At 47.0% G+C, this 18,881-nt stretch overlaps 1 protein-coding gene across 6 annotated transcripts in view; it reads left to right on the top strand.

The window, feature by feature from the left end:
- ralyl (RALY RNA binding protein like) overlaps positions 1-18,881 on the top strand; it is a 55,614-nt gene that overhangs the window by 21,386 nt on the left and 15,347 nt on the right. For 4 of the 6 annotated variants that reach the window (XM_023816140.2, XM_023816141.2, XM_072711257.1 and 1 more), the window contains exon 2: positions 5,187-5,460. In XM_023816140.2, the coding sequence (XP_023671908.2) occupies positions 5,187-5,460 (274 nt within the window). Of the gene's footprint in view, positions 1-5,186; positions 5,461-9,726; positions 9,819-13,272; positions 13,462-18,881 lie in introns of those variants that run through there. The other 2 variants (XM_072711259.1, XM_072711258.1) reach the window with 2 other exon arrangements.

The raw sequence follows: 18,881 nt of genomic DNA, 5'->3' as shown, positions 1-18,881 counted from the left end.
TGGTCTTAAAATGGCCCGGGCTGTAGCTAAACCAGATGCATCATGGATTCCGGGTTAGGGAGTGAACCTGAGCAGACCTCTGATCACATTTCCTCCTTTGGTACAAACCCACGCTCTTCTGGTGCTGGTCCAGAGTCTCCCTCTTGCCATAGGCTTCCACTCGTGATCTGTTGCCCTGTTCAGACAGTCCTAATAAGTTGTAACTGAATATGGAGAAACTGATATCTGGACCATAATTTAACAAAAACACATTTAAAGCTTCATGTAAGGAAAATGAAACTAATAATGCAGCAAGAGACGATAAAAGAGATTCATTAGACCGATTTCGTTCTTCGAATTAGATGGCTGACTCCGGGTGATATGAACCGCAGTATGATGCGACTTGCAGGGCTGTGGTGGGGGAGGCTCACGCCGTCACGTTTTCCCACCGTCAGGAAGGCACTGGGGCACTAATCTGTGGTTTGTGCAGAGCCTCCTAACAGGCAAAATAGTCCATCACCACGGTCGGCAAATCACGCTTTCAGGCTCACGCAAGAAAACTTACGGCAAATTCAGTTATAAACTTAAAATTAGCTAGACCCAAAGCGTTGGGGTAGCTTGCAAACCACACAGACTATTTATTTAAAGCAAATTACGAATTTAAAATGTCACACCAGCCAGCTGACCAAAGTTCAACCCTGCATCTTTGGGATTCATACTAATGGCTGAACTGGAGCAGTAACGGAAATGACAGAAGATCCCAGAAGGTAAACGGCGTCTCTGGTGCAGGGCGATTTCCGCGGAGCTCTGCGAGGTCCTGCCAGGGGACTCGTCATTCATTCACCAGCGACTTTAATCAGTGTCACATGTCAGAGGTGACCTAGATGGATGAGGTTACTGCCATATTAAAGCCTACATGACCTGTGCGGGGGGGGGGCAATGACGATCACACCACCTACGCCGATCAACATCCCAGATAAATCTACATTTGGAGAGAAAGACTCATCTGGGTTCCATAAATTGGACAATTAACTGTTTAAGAAGAGAGGTGTTCATCTTGTGTGCTCAGAAGGATGCTGGTTTGAATCCCTGGGTCAGCCAAGTGATGTCACCAAGGGCCTTAACCCCTGGGTAACCCTGCTTTCTCAACTCTCTGTTGCCTTGCATCAAGATGTCCAATAATCAGCTCTAGCATTTAACTAACCTGCAGAAGTCGTTTAGACACCCACCCACAAAAATAATCAATGGGCAGTGGTTAAAGGCTGCGGGGGGGGGGGGGGGGGTATCTTTTCACATAAAGTTGCATGTAGATGGCCTTGACTGGGAAACAAAGCCCTGGATGGAGGCTGCACAGCCACGTTTCTCCCAGTGGGGCCTGGATGGGGGGGCGGGGGGCAGTGCGAGACGGGTCCTCACACGAAGTGGGCAGCTAATTGGACGCTGGCACAGAGGTCATTGGGAGTGGGAGGCAGAGAGTTGGTTAGCATGAATTGTCACCTGCTTTTAAAGCTTAATGCGGGGGTGGGGGGGGGGGGGCAGTGGAAGAAGGCTTCCCTTCTACAGCAAAGGGCTCCAGTGAAGCTGAAATGTCAAGCAGTCGGGTTTTACTCTGCGGAGAATGTGAATGTCTTCTCAAAAGTCGCTTCCGCAAAGCTCCATATTACAGGGGGGGGTGGGGGGGGTCTCTGTCCTATCCTCTCCTCCTCAATTTAATGGGGGGGAGCGATGCGGGCCTGCTTGCTACCAGGAAGTCGCTGACCCCACAGAGATGGACACCGAAGGGTTAATCTCAGCACTGCTCAGCCTGCGCTGCACTCCGTGCCTGAAGGAGCCATTTATAAAATGAATGATGTGCAGAGAAGAGAACTGAGATTCATTTGTTTTCTGTTTCAGACTTCATCCTGTCGCTCTGGTCTAGTCGTATCTGAGAAACACCGTGACAGGTGTTAATTGACCTGCTCTCCAGGGCTGCAGTGAGACTGTCTGACTCTCTGGTCTGACTGTGCTCTGTGTGAATCGACATGGTCTGACTCTGCGCTGTGTGATTCTTAGAGGGGGATAGTCCAAAAAGTAAAAATCCAGACCAAGATTTTGGTTGAACCAACCAGTTGAGTACTCTGTGACTGTGACTCTTTATACACACCTGGTTGGTTGAACCAAAATCCTGGTATGGATTGTTATTCTCTGAACCTGAACTTTTCGTCTCTTGTGATTCTATGTGGTGTGACTCTCCTTGATGTGAATCAATGTGACTCTAAACTATTGCTATGCAACACCAACTCTGCACCACCTTCCCAGTTATTTGCACATATGTCCCCCAAAATCAATAAAAAACAATGAATACATGTCATGAATCAGGTACATAATAGCAGGTACTTAATAACAGGTACATGATGTGTGCCTGTTTCCTAAATCGACTTACTCAACAAAGGGAGTGCTTTAACATTGTTTAGCATTGATTATCCTGACGACTACGAGTATTGATTAGGTAGTAGCCTTGCTTACTGAGCAGTGGAATGGATTTAGGTGTCAACAAAAACTGCAATATTACTTTAATCAAATCAGGGAGAGCACCTACCGATTTTAAACTGCTCTGCTGTGCTAACTATGAAGGGCAGTGTGCCTTTGGCCCAAATGTCCTTATTCTGAGTGATTTATCAATCAAGCATCCTGCTTAGGGACTGTTTTGCGATGGGGGGGTGCGTTCAGGACCAAGGTCGGAATGTGCCCTTGTTTCCCTCCAATTTATTGCGTTTTTTCCGGGATGTGACAGCTCCGTGCCCCTGGGGGAATGGCACACAGGCCCTCCCTCATTATTGGTTCCTGCCGCCGCCGTTGGCCCCTCGCTCTGCTGTTTCATTTAAGCACTGGGCCGTTTCCCAAGTTAATGGGTGGAGAACAGGTCAGCGTGGGAGCTGCCTGCAAACCGGCATCGCCTCTCTGCTAATGTTACGTCCATCTATCGATGAACTAATGAGTGTTTATTACTAGAATCGGGTTTTTTTTAGCTTCATTTCAGTATTGGTGGCACTAAGATAATACCCGGCTTGCGGCCCTGAATGTCAGCCTTGTTTAGTGGGCGTGTCGACCCGGAGCTGGGGGCGGGGCCACGTAGCTGTCACACTCTCCCTTGACCAATCAAACCCCCTTTGCTCTCCTCACCCCCTCCCTCTGCACGAGATGTCAGGCGTATGTGATGCTGCGTTTCGGGGGGGGTCACGTGGCTCAGAGGACAATATTTGGTTAGATGTGGCACGTACAAGCTCCGTCATAGCAAAACGAGCCCGTCGCTGCCTCACTAATGTTTGCCGTCTCCCAATAAACCTTTTCAGAGCTTCAGAATGGAGCTTCGGGGGTAATTTGCTCAATTGAGCTGAGCAGTTAATTTGAGCGTTTTGTGAAAAGCGCTCAGGACACGGGATTGGTGGAGGAGGGGGGGGCGTGATTACAGCAGCTGCCAGGTGTGTGCGGCCCGTCGCGAGCTGCTGCGTGTTCTGTCCGTTTCCACATGTGCTAGATCGCCTTGCATTATATATGAGTTTCTACTGTGGGGGGTGGGGGGGGGGGGGGTGTATAACCCACTAGAACAATCCCGGATAGAGAGAGTTGACCTCACCATTAAAATTACACCGTAGAGGTGATGTTTAATTCACATCATTAGAATAACTGTTTTGATTTTTTTTATCCGCCGTTATGGGAAAATCGCAGAGGATGACTCTTAATGTCTTGGAATGATGATACACTGAAGCGGTATCTTTACACGGCATCAGGCGCAGTAAACTGACCCAGTACCTTTGCACAGCTTCAGGCCCATTGCAGAGTTTGCCTGGATGGTTTCATGACTGGCTAGATAGCTTCTGTCATAGCTGGATGCTGGTCTGATGCCTACCATCTCCCATCTTTGAAGTCTGATTATTATTATTATTATTAATAATAATAATAATAATAATAATAATAATTGTTATTATTATTATAAAGTTTTATTTATATAGCGGCTTTCTCACACTCAAGGACATTTTGCAATGCAAACAATAATACAATAAAGCAGCAACAACACAGAATATTACGTACCGATAGATATATTATAGAATTCCTGAAATAAAATGAGTTTTCAACTGATGCTTGGAAACATTAAGAGACTGTACCTCTCACAGGATGTGAGGAAGTGTGAGGAGGAGAGTAGGTTTTGCCACACAGAAGGCCGTGTCATAGAGGATAGTCTGAATTTAGGGACAGTCCGATGGTTGGAGCTCGATGATCTTAATGCGCGAGCTGGAGTGTAGGGAAGAAGGTCAGACCGATATTGGGTAGCACGTCTGTGGAGAGCTTTGTAAGTAATGAGTAAAATTTATTACTTGATTCTATAAATGACAGGTTACCGATGTGGTTGGATGCTCCTATGCGTGAGTAAACAGGCAGTTCTGTACATACTGCATCCTGTTGAGGAGAAAATGTACTGCATTAAAGAGATTCTCCCCGTAGACATGCTGTACAATGAACTGGAAAGATCATAAGATAGTAAAGTTACAGAGTGAACTGCGTTTTCATGCAGATTCACAGAGAGAAATCCCAGTAAACAGCCTGAAGAGAGCCGCCTCTGCCCTGCATCACACAGCTGGATGTGGAAACCGGAGTTCCAGGCCAGGAAGGACTTCACACCCACACTCTCCAAGCACAGCGAGGGGCACCGTCCTCACACTTCAGGGCTTAAAACCTACCTGGAGGACTTTGAGTCGGAATTTGTTAAAAAATTACATTTAGTGTCTATTCATGCCTCTTCCATTCTCCTGCATTTCCCTCCTCATTCCAGGCCTTAGAGTTCTGTAATTATATCGTCTTTTTTGAAGAATAAACATCTCCTGCGCCGCTTTGTACTTTTACCTGCGTTTTTTTTTTCCATCACATGAAAAGCGTTTTGACTCTATTTGTTTTCAGTGGGCAGAAGTTTCTGTCAGTGTTTGACTAGGCCTTCAAAAGACATCTTGATAACACTTCAAAAGAGGCTTCCTGTTCATAAACAGCGATATGTATTTATGAAAAACAACTTAAACCTGACCGAGATAATGAAATGGGAAGAACTCGGCTGCACCGTGTTGTCATTCAGAAGGTTATTCGGAGATGTTTCTGCCGCGAAGTTAACTGTTAGAAGGTCGGAGGGTCGCCGTCTTGCTAAGAACCTCAACGCCGCTGTCCCCTCTGCTCTTCAGGACCGCGCCCGGGCGACGATGACGGGGAAGAGCCAGACCAGCAACGTGACCAACAAAAATGACCCGAGGTCACTCAACTCCAGAGTCTTCATCGGCAACCTCAACACAGCCATCGTGAAGAAGGCCGACATCGAGGTGATCTTTGCGAAATACGGCAAGATCGTAGGCTGCTCTGTGCACAAGGGCTTTGCCTTCGTGCAGTACATGAGCGAGAGGAACGCCAGGGCCGCCGTCCTGGGGGAGAACAGCCGAGTGGTGGCCGGACAGCCTCTCGGTAAGTGCCACCAGGGATCATGCCGCGACTTGTCTTCATTTCTGGTTCATGCATCATGCTGGGTCTCTGTTAGCCCCTTGATTCACATGCTGCATACAATATGATTTTCTGCTGGTTCTCGCACTCCGGAGGTCCTCAGGATTACAGTATATGGTTTTCTGCTGGTCTCCTGCACTGTGCTGCTGCAGTAGCCACTTCACAGCCGGTCCACAACATAATCTCTGGATTAATTCACAGCTGTTTTTCTTTAAGCACAGCAGAAGGTAAACGTCACTCTATAAACGTCACTCTATATCTGACAGTGTTTCTCAACCCGGTCGTTGGAGATCCCCAGACAGTCCACGTTTTTCCCCCCTTTGTGCCCAATCTCAGAACAGTGACCATCCTGTCACCCTGACGTCACATCCTGAATGATCTGGCCTATGACTGCAGCCATTTTGCCCCCCTCAGTGCTCTGTGTGTATGTGTATGTGTGCGTGTGTGTGTGTGTGTGCGCGAGCGGGTTTACCTATCCTTATGGGGACATAATGTCCCCATAACGTGATAAATATCCATTTTTTTTCCCTTATGTGGACCGGTTATCTGGTCCCCATAAGGGAAAACTCTATTTTATAAAAATCAGTGACTGCTATGAAAAAACTAAAAATGCAAAAACTGTTGTATTTTGTTAGGTTACTTATGGTTATGGTTAGGGCAGGGTAGGGGTTAAGGTTGTCATAGTTAGCGTTAGCATTTTTTTTAAATGAATGAGCGGTCCCCATAAGGATATGTTTACCGTACATGTGTGTGCGCGCGCGTGTGCGTGTGCGTGTGCGTGTGTGCGTGTGTGTGTGTGTGTGTGTGTGTGTGTGTGTGTGTGTGTGTGTTTCCAAACACTTAGCAGTACTTAGCATACATTCTGGCCTCTTACTATTCTCCAGCCATAAGATATATGTTATGAGTGACAGCCCCCCCCAACAAAGAAAAGGCGTGTCAGCCTAATTCATGCTGCGAGACCCTCTCCCACCTGTCTCTTTGCACAAATCATTGTCCTTCCTACAGAACCGCACCGGAAATCTAATAAACCTGACTGAGTGTGCAGGCTGACCGCTGCCTCACCTGCTGCCTTTATTAGCTGCGCTTCTCAGGCACTGGGGGGGGCAGGGGGTCATGGATCTGTAAGGGATGTGGGTCTAACTGTGTGTGTGTGTGTGTGCGTTTGTGTGTGCGTGCATGCGTGTGTCTTTTTTTGTGTGTGCGCGTGTGTGTGTTTGTGTGCGTGTGTGTGCACATGTGTGCGTGTGTGTTTGTGTGTGTGCATGCGTGTGTTTGTGTGTGCGTGTGTGTGTTTGTGCTCTCCAGTGTGTAAAGTTCCCATTTCATACTCATTATACTCTTTCCTTTCAGTAATCACACAGTTTTTCGCTCCCATTTATGTTCATTTTCACTGGGACTAATACTTTCTTAACACCAACAAACCAAAAGTAGGTCATTCCTGTTTTCATGGGAACTAGATTCCAAATGTAAATATGATGTTGTTCTTTTAACAAAACGCTTAATGAATCGATCGGCAGATTTCACTGTTTGCCTGGATTACAGCACTTTTAACTAAGAACATTTGTTAAGTTATAAATATCAAAATGTCAGAGTAGTAAAGGACAGATGAGTTAATGTTTTTCTTAATGAAATCTTGATGTTTATAGTTATTTTAGTATTTGGTAGTTCAGCAGCTGTATAGAAAGATGTTTGTGTGTGTGTGTCATAGACAAGCATTACTGGGTTTGCTTATATATAAATGAGACTTACCAAGATGTTAACCAGATGTTACCAAACTTCGTGGCATTTCTCTGATTGGCTATATGAGTAGCTATAAACGCATGAGGAGGCCAACCAGGCCCTGCCTGGGTACTCACTTTTGAGGTGTTTCTGACTGACAGGAAGCTCTCAAGGTGCCGCAAGACATTATGCTCCAGTTAGAGAAGAGTTTTGAGGGCCATCACCCACTGTGAAGCCCATGAGATGATGCTGCTGTAGTCCAGTAATAAGCATACAGAGCTGGTGGGCTTTGCTGGGTGGTGGGGGGCAGTCATACCTCCACAGCGCCCCCTGTCAGTATGTCAGTATAGTGCATCTCTTTCAAACATCTGAGGCATCCTCTGCTGAGATCGCCTCTTTGGTCAAGTGATCCGTCCCTCTCAGCGTGTCCAGTTATAATTGTATGTGTAGAACAGTTGGTAGACAGCTTGTTAAAGGTCAGAGAGGGCGACTGAAGTTTGTTCTGAGGTACACATCAGATCTTCTAGCTTCCTGTCTGCTTTCAGGGGTGTGGCTGATCCGACGTTCATTATTTTCACCCAATCAGAGGTGTTCTATGTCCCTGGAGGAGCTGGAATTGTGGGTAGTTGAGTACTCAGTAGTGATGGACAAACTGATGTTCCATGAACCATTTTTTGTTCCCACTTGATGGAGCTCTTGGTTTGCTTTAGGGCATGCTTTTTGCCCTTTTTTGAGCAGAGAGCACCATCTAGTGGGGTTAAAAAATACAGCAAATGGTTCACAAAGCCATTTTGTCCATTACTAGTATCCAGTGCACAGAGGTCAAGAAGATACTGCACATCCATCACTGACTGCATAGCTTCCCATCTCCTGCTGAGCATCCTTTGCTATCAAGCTGTCACAGGCTCTGCGAGAAGCCTCTTCCTGGCCCTGGTGGGCTTTCCCTATCACTGGCTGTCCCTCACCAAAGCAGATAGCTCCAGGCTTTCCTACGCCAGTCTCCATGCTCCAGTGTTCATCAAATTGCTGGAGGACTGGTCAACCAGTCCTCAGGGACACTGCGGACGATCCCAAACGCAGACAAATCAGACAAGTTTTACCATTTTAACTCCCTGAAAAGCCAGAACCAATATAGATACTGTGCTATCCCCCAGTTACTTAGGTGACATCTTAAACATATTAAGGTGTTTACGTGTTGGTACAGTGTGATATTTTTCTGGAGCAAATTTCTCACTCTGTAACTCATTGATCAAGTGGCTTCAGGAGTTCTTGTCCATTTTTACTACTAGTTTACTACCTACTTTGCATCCCAGATTAAACTAAGAGCGATTACTTTGGTAAATTAAAGGGATAATTCCATTAAGGCGGATTACTTAATTTGATTATTTATTGTTAATTATTTATTTTTTAAAACACTTTGACATCGATGGGCTGGGTGCCTGAGTGTGTCTGCGTGTAAAGATGTGTTTTACCATGCCAGCGTCAACTCGCATGAGTATGTTTCTGAATGTGGGCGCATGGTAATTCACGTCTTCTTTTGCCAATAGCGCCATCTTTCTGTAGCAATGTCTTAAAATGCTTCTTAACTCAATAGTTGTAGAAACAACTGTGGCCTTTATTACTTTATTAAGTAACCGTTCTGAAGTCTGGTGGGATTTGAATCCGAGTTTAAACCTGCTTGTTATATCGTATTAAGTGGAATTGCACAAAACAATTTATTCGTAATTGATTATCCAGGCAGGCATGCGGAGTCTTCGCTCTCTTTAGTCTTTTGGCGCCACCAAGTGGTCAATGTTAGTATTTTAATACAACCTCGAAGTACCGCGTGTTAAATTTGCATGTATGCTTATATTTTAACTCTTAACATTTACATATGTTGAAATATGTTCTTTTTGACCCATGATCTCTTCAGTGGTGGCTGAAGCCTTTGAAACGCACCCTTGGGATCTCGTTAAGCGTTCCCACAGCATTCGCTCCCGAAGAGTAGCAGGAAACGGGATATTTAATCGGTTCAATGTGACCAGCGATCTTCCAGTTGAGTAATTCAGCTTAAGATCTTGAGGCAATGACAGAGCCTAATTTTTGCTCCTCTGTCCTCTGTGTATTAAACTGTAGGCTATGCCTGAATGACGGGCTGTAGGATTAGATTAGTCATTCTAATAGTCTTATCAAGTCAAGCGTTTGAATTAGCAGTGGGTTTGCGTTTAATCTTTTCCGCAGTCTGATGTCGTCAGTGAATACATACAGTATAGTCTATATGCAACTTGTCATTTTTCATTATCAGAACATAAATGTTTGTAATATAAATAAAACTTTAAAGTTATTTAAAATGAATTAAGTCACTCGCTTTATTCTTGTCAGTGTGGTGAGTGGTCTTTATTTCCTCACACTGGAAAGATGAGAAAAGACCGACTCCATTTGAGAGTGAACACAAAGACATGAGAAACTGGAAACCTGGAGCGGAATCTCCGCCATTGTTCTTTTACAAAAGCCGCCCCGATACCACGGCAATCGCCACGGCGGTAATTTGCGGGGCGGCACCGCGGATCAGTCGCTGGAGCAGCTGCTGGGGATGGAGGGTTTGAGTCCGGCTCCTGCTCGGCGTGAGTGAGTGTATGTGTGATTTGCACGCTCTTCCTGGGTTAGATACTTTAAACCCGGAGGATTATGCATGGGCTTCCTCGATTTAGTTCTCCAGGCCAAACATGCACAGTTATGTTAATCTGCGTTTCTCATCTGTCCGTTGTTTGTATCTGTGTGCCCTGTGATGCACTGGCATCCCGTCTAGGCTGCACCTCTTCCTCCTGTGTTGTGTTGCCCGGGACGGGCTCCTTGCCCCTTGTCTTGAAACTTGCACCATGCAGCTGTGTCCATGAGATGGCGCACATCAGCCTATTGATTTAAGATTTTATTTTCATACCGCCGCCAGCCAGCTCTGTGATGCCTGACGTCCAAAATTGCATGACTCTGCATATTTTGGCAGGACAGCAGGTTCGATCGATTGTCTTCTGTGTTGTTTTTGGATACGTGAAACGCTTTCATATTCATTTATTCAGATCGATTCAAATCCAATTGAATTCTTCCACCGTTTTGGTGGATTTCATATGTGATGTGGAAAAGATAGTCTCCATGACAGAAAAGCACAGCCAGTTAGCTGTGGATAAGCATTGCTCGGGGACCTTGGGGTTGCTGTGAGGCTTTGTAATAAAGGCGTGTATCTCAGCAAGTTAAGACAATGTGCCTGTATGTAGAAGGTCATGGGTTCAAATCCTTGAGTCAGCAGAGTGATGTCATTGCTGGGCTCATAATCAAGGCCGTTAACCCCTAGTAGCTCCAGGGATTGGCTGAACCTGCTTTCAGCTGCTAAATAAGTGAAATGCAAAAAATGCTCTTTCAAAAGGTTCTGAACCTTCACAGGGAAGACATCTATCTGCATTTAGCTTTCAGAGCTGCCAGGGTGAAGGGTTTGGTGGATTCACTTGAAGATAAACACCAGTGTGAGGTGCTGTGAGCTGAACTACTCACAGAAACATGCCGGATGCTTAACCCGACACCAGGATGAACCTGCAGAACGTTCTGTGGGTGGTGGACATGCTTTTATATGTAGCTGGTCCTACAATAAAACCAGTGACTTATAGTGCAGATATACACAAAGTTAAATAAATGTGTTTGTTTGGCTCTGTGAGCTGCAGTGTCGCTGCTGTTGGAGCAGGTATGAAAGTGCCTTTCTGCACCCACTGGGAGGCATGTGCCTTTACCTTTCTGCACCCACTGGGAGGCATGTGCCTTTACCTTTCTGCACCCACTGGGAGGCATGTGCCTTTACCTTTCTGCACCCACTGGGAGGCATGTGCCTTTACCTTTCTGCACCCACTGGGAGGCATGTGCCTTTACCTTTCTGCACCCACTGGGAGGCATGTGCCTTTACCTTTCTGCACCCACTGGGAGGCATGTGCCTTTACCTTTCTGCACCCACTCGGAGGCATGTGCCTTTACCTTTCTGCACCCACTCGGAGGCATGTGCCTTTACCTTTCTGCACCCACTGGGAGGCATGTGCCTTTACCTTTCTGCACCCACTCGGAGGCATGTGCCTTTACCTTTCTGCACCCACTCGGAGGCATGTGCCTTTACCTTTCTGCACCCACTCGGAGGCATGTGCCTTTACCTTTCTGCACCCACTCGGAGGCATGTGCCTTTACCTTTCTGCACCCACTGGGAGGCATGTGCCTTTACCTTTCTGCACCCACTGGGAGGCATGTGCCTTTACCTTTCTGCACCCACTGGGAGGCATGTGCCTTTACCTTTCTGCACCCACTGGGAGGCATGTGCCTTTACCTTTCTGCACCCACTGGGAGGCATGTGCCTTTACCTTTCTGCACCCACTCGGAGGCATGTGCCTTTACCTTTCTGCACCCACTGGGAGGCATGTGCCTTTACCTTTCTGCACCCACTCGGAGGCATGTGCCTTTACCTTTCTGCACCCACTCGGAGGCATGTGCCTTTACCTTTCTGCACCCACGGCATGTGCCTTTACCTTTCTGCACCCACTCGGAGGCATGTGCCGTTACCTTTCTGCACCCCGGTATGTGCCGTTACCTTTATGCACCCACTCGGAGGCATGTGCCTTTACCTTTCTGCACCCACTCGGAGGCATGTGCCTTTACCTTTCTGCACCCACTGGGAGGCATGTGCCTTTACCTTTCTGCACCCACTCGGAGGCATGTGCCTTTACCTTTCTGCACCCACTCGGAGGCATGTGCCTTTACCTTTCTGCACCCACTCGGAGGCATGTGCCTTTACCTTTCTGCACCCACTGGGAGGCATGTGCCTTTACCTTTCTGCACCCACTCGGAGGCATGTGCCTTTACCTTTCTGCACCCACTCGGAGGCATGTGCTGTTACCTTTCTGCACCCCGGTATGTGCCGTTACTTTTCTGCACCCACAGTATGTACCGTTACCTTTCTGCACCCACTGGGAGGCATGTGCCGTTACCTTTCTGCACCCACTCAGAGTGCTGAGCTGAATAAAGCGGAGAGAGGAGTGGTGACGTCACCACGGGGAGATGAGCCACCTGGCTCTGAGGAGCGTCCATTGCAATTTACGGCGGCACTGTCTGTGTAATACCCGCGGCTTTAGGCTCCCCCGAGGGCCCACGATCCCCCAGTGAAGTTTGATCTGCCACGTTCACTTAAGGTGCCATTAGAACCAGGAAAGGAATTTAAGTGTTTTTCTGACAGAGATAGTAACACAAACGGGATTGGTGTGACTCTATAGCCTCACATCTCCAGGGTTGTGGGTTTGAACCATGCTGCTGCTGCTGTATGTTTGTGTGTGTGTGTGTGTAGGGGGGGGGGGGGTTAAGCATATATTATATTGTAGGGACCATAAAAACCTGTTGTTTTGATGTTGTGGGGGGCATATTTTTGGTCCCCCACAAAGATCTGTGAATGCAATCAAAAAAATAAAAATGCCAAAAGATGTATTTTGTTTGGTTACTTATGGTTAAGCTTGGAGCTAGGATGGGGTTAAGGTCGTCATGCTGTGATTAGGATTTTGCCCATAGAAATGATATGAATACAAATGTGAGTATATACATGTGTGTGTGTGTGTGTGTGTGTGTGTGTGGAGAGTTTGCCTGTCCTCCCAGTCTTGTGTGAATCTCTTTCGGTGTCCTCCTGCAGTCGGAAGATAAGCGTTTAGGTGAGCTGGCATCTCTAAAATGCCCATATCTTGAGTGTCCCGTCAAGGTGCCCCATGCCTCGTGCCCTGTGGTCAGTAATGTCCAGTAATGTGCTATTATTTAATGGCTTCCGGAATCAGATGTGCACCGGGAGTCTTATTCCATCTTCACTTAAGTTATACCATTTGTCATAAGATGTCAAGATGCTGACTACGTCAAAACATCAGTGCTTTAAAATGTAGCAGTTTACGTTATCCGTATTGTGAATCATTAAATGAGCATTTTACAACATTGTAATAGCCATCCGGTTATGCTATGGCGCTAATTTCGGGATTTCGTGTCAAACGCACGGCGGCGCTGCTGAGTCCCGCTGAGCATCCCAGTACCCTGGGTGCCGTCGCTGTGAACATGGGCTGACTTCGGAAATAAAGAGACACCCCCGTTAAAGCGGATGGTAGCAGCCAGGCTCCCGGCTCCTGCGTTTTACCTCGGCGAGACACGGAACCCGAAGCGAAGCCGCGTCCAGCATGAGCGTGTATAAAGGCCGGCGACGCCACCAGAGATGTGAGTATGAGAAAGGGACGGGGGTCGCCGATCGGGACGGGGGCGGAGGACCCATCCCCTAGTCAGGCAGCCTGCCTGTTCGTAAATAAATCCATCCATCTGTCCGTCCGTCCGTCCGTCCGTCTATAAGTCCGTGTGTCTGCCTGTCTATATATAACGATAACCCCTAGAAAATAGAAACTAGAATAGAGCAAACAGCGCCAATCTCCGGTTCTCTATTTTAAATACCGGTATTTGATTGTTATAATTGCTGTGGATGTTTAATCATCTGCGACGCACGGAGAGAAACAGACAGACGTCCTGTCACAACATCGGCAACTTTTCACAATTTACAGCAGGAAAGTGGGGCATTGTCGGTACGCAGCTCGGTGCAAAGAGAGTGGATCAGTATTTTAGGGTCCGGCAGCAGAGTACGCGATCAGTGTGAACCGGCGGTGTTTCAGCCGCTGTGTGTGTGCTTCCCCCCCGAAATCTCAGTATTATTCTGAAAATAAAGGCTAATAAAATCAAGATCATTAACTTTTGCTACAATTGAGAGCAGACAAGAAAACGGAAAAATAGTAATAAAAGCGTTTGCATGTTTTTAAAAATCATTATTATTTTTAACTTGCCCAGATTCTGTATATATACAGGCTGCATGGAAATACCTGGAGAAAGACAAACCGATTCAATCTAATGATGTACTGACACACGTTCAGATCTTGGCTGGTTTATTATATTTTAACTCTAATATACCGCACGCAATTACTGGGTCACTCCTAATATTCCAGAAGGAGAAGAGGATCATGAACATGTTGTTAAAGAGCAGGACTTAAGAGGCACTAGTTTATTTAAAATATTTCATAGAAATAATGTGTGAGTATACTGGTGAACTGTAACCTACCCGAGAACAACAAGAAAAGCATAAACACTACTATGATCGCTACTTCCGCTGATGATGATAATAATAATAATAATAACAAGTGCTGATTATATCAGGGTTTTGACAAGAACATTCTCATGACTTTTCTATATTTACCCGGCAGTGCCGATAGTGAGAAGGCCAGTGCCTGAAAAAGACACACACCATCGCTCTTTTCTTGTTCCCGTTGAGAGGCGGAATGTAGGCTGTAGGAACAGTGGAAACTTTGGGTGTGTGAAGCGGCGCTCGGAGCGGAGCAGAGAGAGACGGCTTCCTCTGTTAGTCATTGATATGACAGGCCCTCAGCTGTGAGACCCACCCCACGGTGCCACAGATTGCGGATTCATGCCACGAGCTGCGGTTTCCTGTCGAGAGATTCGCTGTTGCCGCACGAGACGCCCGTCACTGGCAGTGTCACAAGCCAGCAGATTCCTCCGAGGATGCCAGTGGAGACAGTCATCCATGCATATCGCTGCTGTGCCAGTGATTTTGGTGGAGGATTGTGCCCATTGATGCCCACTGTCTCTGTGATGCCCAAAATCTCTAGTGATGCCCGCTCTCTCTGTGATGCCCGCACTTTTTGTTGATCCCTGCTGTCTCTGTTTAGCCCCTCTCTCTCTGTGATGCTGACTTTCTGAGTACTGCCTGCTCACTGTGATGCCTGCTCTCTCTGTAATTCCCATTCTTTCTGTGATGTCCACTCACTGGGATGCCCGTTCTTTCTGTGATGCTCGCACTCTGTTGATGCCCACTGTTTCTAGTGAGGCCCTGTCTCTCTATGATGCCCAGTCACCCTGTAATGCCCACACTGTCTGCGATACCTGCTTCTTCAGTTGATGCCCACTCTGTCTATGATGCCTGCTGTCTCGGTTGATGCCCACTCTGTCTGTGATGCCTTCTCTCTCTCTGATGCCCGCTTTGTCTGTGGTATCCGCTGTCTGTTCACTGATGCCCACTCTCTCTGGGATGCCTGCTCACTTCATGATACCCACACTGTCTCGATCGATGACTTCTCCCTCTGTGATGCCCATTCTCTTTCTATTTATGCACGTTCTCATGGTTGATGCCCACTCCCTCTGTGGTGCCCACTTTCTCCATGATCCCTATGCTGTCTCGGTTGATGACCAGTCTCTCTCTGATGCCCGCCTTCGTGATACCTGCTCTCTCTTCACTGATGCACACTTTCTCAGTTAATGCTCACTCCTTTGGTTGATGCCCGTTCTATTGTCTTGGTTTCTCTGACAGTAAGCCAGTTCTTCACACCTGCCTTGATTATGTAGCAAGTTTGATGCCCGTGATGCCTGCTGTCTCAGTTGATACCCGCTCTCTCCGTGATGCCCACTCTCTCCGTGATACCCGCTCTCTCCGTGATGCCCACTCTCTCCGTGATACCCGCTCTCTCCGTGATGCCCACTCTCTCCGTGATACCCGCTCTCTCCGTGATGCCCACTCTCTCCGTGATACCCGCTCTCTCCGTGATGCCCACTCTCTCCGTGATACCCGCTCTCTCCGTGATGCCCGCTCTCTCCGTGATACCCGCTCTCTCCGTGATACCCGCTCTCTCCGTGATACCCGCTCTCTCCGTGATGCCCACTCTCTCCGTGATACCCGCTCTCTCCGTGATGCCCACTCTCTCCGTGATACCCGCTCTCTCCGTGATGCCCACTCTCTCAGTTGATACCCGCTCTCTCCGTGATTCCCACTCTCAGTTGATACCCGCTCTCTCCGTGATGCCCACTCTCTCAGTTGATACCCGCTCTCTACGTGATTCCCACTCTCTCCGTGATGCCCGCTCTCTACGTGATGCCCACTCTCTTAGTTGATACCCGCTCTCTCCGTGATTCCCACTCTCTCAGTTGATACCCACTCTCTCCGTGATGCCCACTCTCTTAGTTGATACCCGCTCTCTCCGTGATTCCCACTCTATCAGTTGATACCCGCTCTCTCCGTGATTCCCGCTCTCTCAGTTGATACCCGCTCTCTCAGTTGATGCCCGCTCTCTCAGTTGATGCCCGCTCTCTCAGTTGATGCCCGCTCTCTCAGTTGATGCCCGCTCTCTCTGTGATGCCCGCTCTCTCTGTGATGCCCGCTCTCTCTGTGATGCCCACTCTCTCCGTGATGCCCACTCTCTCCGTGATGCCCACTCTCTCAGTTGATACCCGCTCTCTCTGTGATGCCCACTCTCTCAGTTGATACCCGCTCTCTCTGTTGATACCCGCTCTCTCTGTGATGCCCGCTCTCTCAGTTGATACCCGCTCTCTCTGTGATTCCCACTCTCTCAGTTGATACCCGCTCTCTCCGTGATGCCCGCTCTCTCAGTTGATACCCGCTCTCTTGTTTGGCCCCTAAGGATGAGGTGGTACAGCATGCTGGCACCTCTGGCCCATATCTCTTTGGACGCTGTGATATTCTGAAATTATGAATATTGTCATGAGCATTTCTGTTGCTTTACTCATGCTGTTTTCCTGTCATCCAAAAAAAGTGAATAAAACTGGCTTAAGTAAGTGTTTTTTTGAAGATAAAACTGCTGTATCCCAAAAGGGAGTTATATTCCAAAGAGAGTTATATTCCAAAGGGAGTTATATATATTTGTTCCATTTTCTTTTAAGCTCTTAATCTTAAATATGACTTCATCTTTAAACTGGCTTAATGCTTTCAAAGCGCTTCTTTGAAAAGGATTGTGGGAAGTGAGGCTTGGAACGAGAAACCGCGACCTTGCAGTGCGATCCGCCAGCCCACAGTTAAGCTAGGGAAAAAATTAATTATTCAAGGAATAAATGAATATTTAAATAAATAAATTTGAATGCGTCGTGAGATGTAATAAATAAAAATGTGATATGAGGTGCCTACTGTATAAGACGTATTTAAATGAACAAATACAGGCAGTCGGATATTCTAACAGTTTCCTAAGTCACAGATGCCGACAAGGCTTAGAGTCAACATGGACTTTTTACACAAATATTCAAATACGTCATATTTCAGAAGCACTTTAAGAAGTACGTGCTACAGAGGAACGGGCTTTGTAAAGTCTGTGCGTGGGTCTTCTGGGTGACATAGTTTCAGAGGGACTTGGGTAACAGGATTAGGATTAGATGTTGAGTTATGGTGGAAAATGTCTCCAAGAGGGTGGACAGATTAGATGGCGGCGGGGGGATGATGGCGTGGCGTGTAAATGCTGCAGATTTCTTAAATTATCGCATGCGTGTCGTCTTTCACGTCAGCTTCATGGATGGAGTCCTGCAGGCGACAGTGAGCGAAGGACGGGGGGAGGGTGGAGTAGAGGGGGAGTCACAGGGGACAGCCGTCATGAACCCCATGCCGCTGGCTAGACATGAGGACTGCTGCTTCTGTCAGTCTACGGCAAGTTTCTGTACTGGGCCCCGGCTGTGGTTCAGGGTCTGCAGTTGTGTTTCCACGATTCACCACTAGGGGGTCCTTTGGCCAGCCTCTCTTCCGTTTTCCTCCTAGGGTCTAGCAAAGAGCTGTCCTTTTGATGGAGTCTTGTTCTTCTCTGATGGTGTGTCCGATCCATCTCCATCTTCTTCTCATATTGACGGTGTTTGTGCTCTCTTTTGTTAGTATCTAGTGGAGCGTTCCTGGTTGGACATGGTTAGAGGGCAAAAATGAAGGGGATTCTTCTCAGGTTACTGCTGGGGAAGGCTGACCACGTTTTCTAGTTTTATTTTTCTCTATAAATGATGCAGGAATGTATCACAACACACCCATGTAAAGTGCCTTGGGGCGATTCTGTTGTGAAAGGCGCTATATAGAAAAAAAAATTGAATTGAATTGAACTTGTCACGTACGCAGTCATACACTCTACATCCGTGTAGTAAAATGGTTAAAAAAAAATCAGAACATGAAAACTGCTCAGATATGGTGAGAACATGCAAGCTCATGCACGTGCATAGAGTCATTGGCGGGATTTGAACCCATTTGACCTTAATGTCCTCCAAGTATTACATACATTAAATTGCCAGCATTAAGAAGCAAAAGACTCTCGGAAACCAATAAGTTAATGCGATGCTTCACAGTTACATTTCACAGTTTTCACAAACATGTAACTCACTCTGATTTCTTGCTTAGACGGTTGATTTATTTTTTTCACCAACTGAAGCGATTCGATGAAAGTGTTTCGCCTGTTTCCAGTACACAAAATTTTACTCCACATATATAAATGTAAATAATAAGTAAGAAATAATAATAATGTATTTATTTCAGACCCAAATAGCATACGAATATGGGGGGGGGGGGGGTCCTGCCTTCCCTCTCACCCCTCCCAGAACCACCCCAGCTCTTTAGTCGTCACAAGGGCTGAACCATTTCATCCCTGTGCCGTGGACAAAAACCGGAATGCGCACATCTACTCATCTGTCCATCACTCTCTGCAGTGCCGGAGTCTTAAGATTAATTATGTTATCGAACTAATTAAGAAGCCCAGACCCGATGTCGCACACAAAGAGAGCGGTTTATCCCCTTAATTACAAATTTGTCAAATAGAACGGAGACGTAACTGTGG

Source organism: Paramormyrops kingsleyae, chromosome 4 (assembly GCF_048594095.1).
Source record: "Paramormyrops kingsleyae isolate MSU_618 chromosome 4, PKINGS_0.4, whole genome shotgun sequence".
In the NCBI taxonomy this organism is placed as follows: Eukaryota; Metazoa; Chordata; class Actinopteri; order Osteoglossiformes; family Mormyridae; genus Paramormyrops; species Paramormyrops kingsleyae.
Note: the sequence above shows the minus strand (reverse complement) of the source record. Positions and strands in the feature narration are given on the sequence as shown.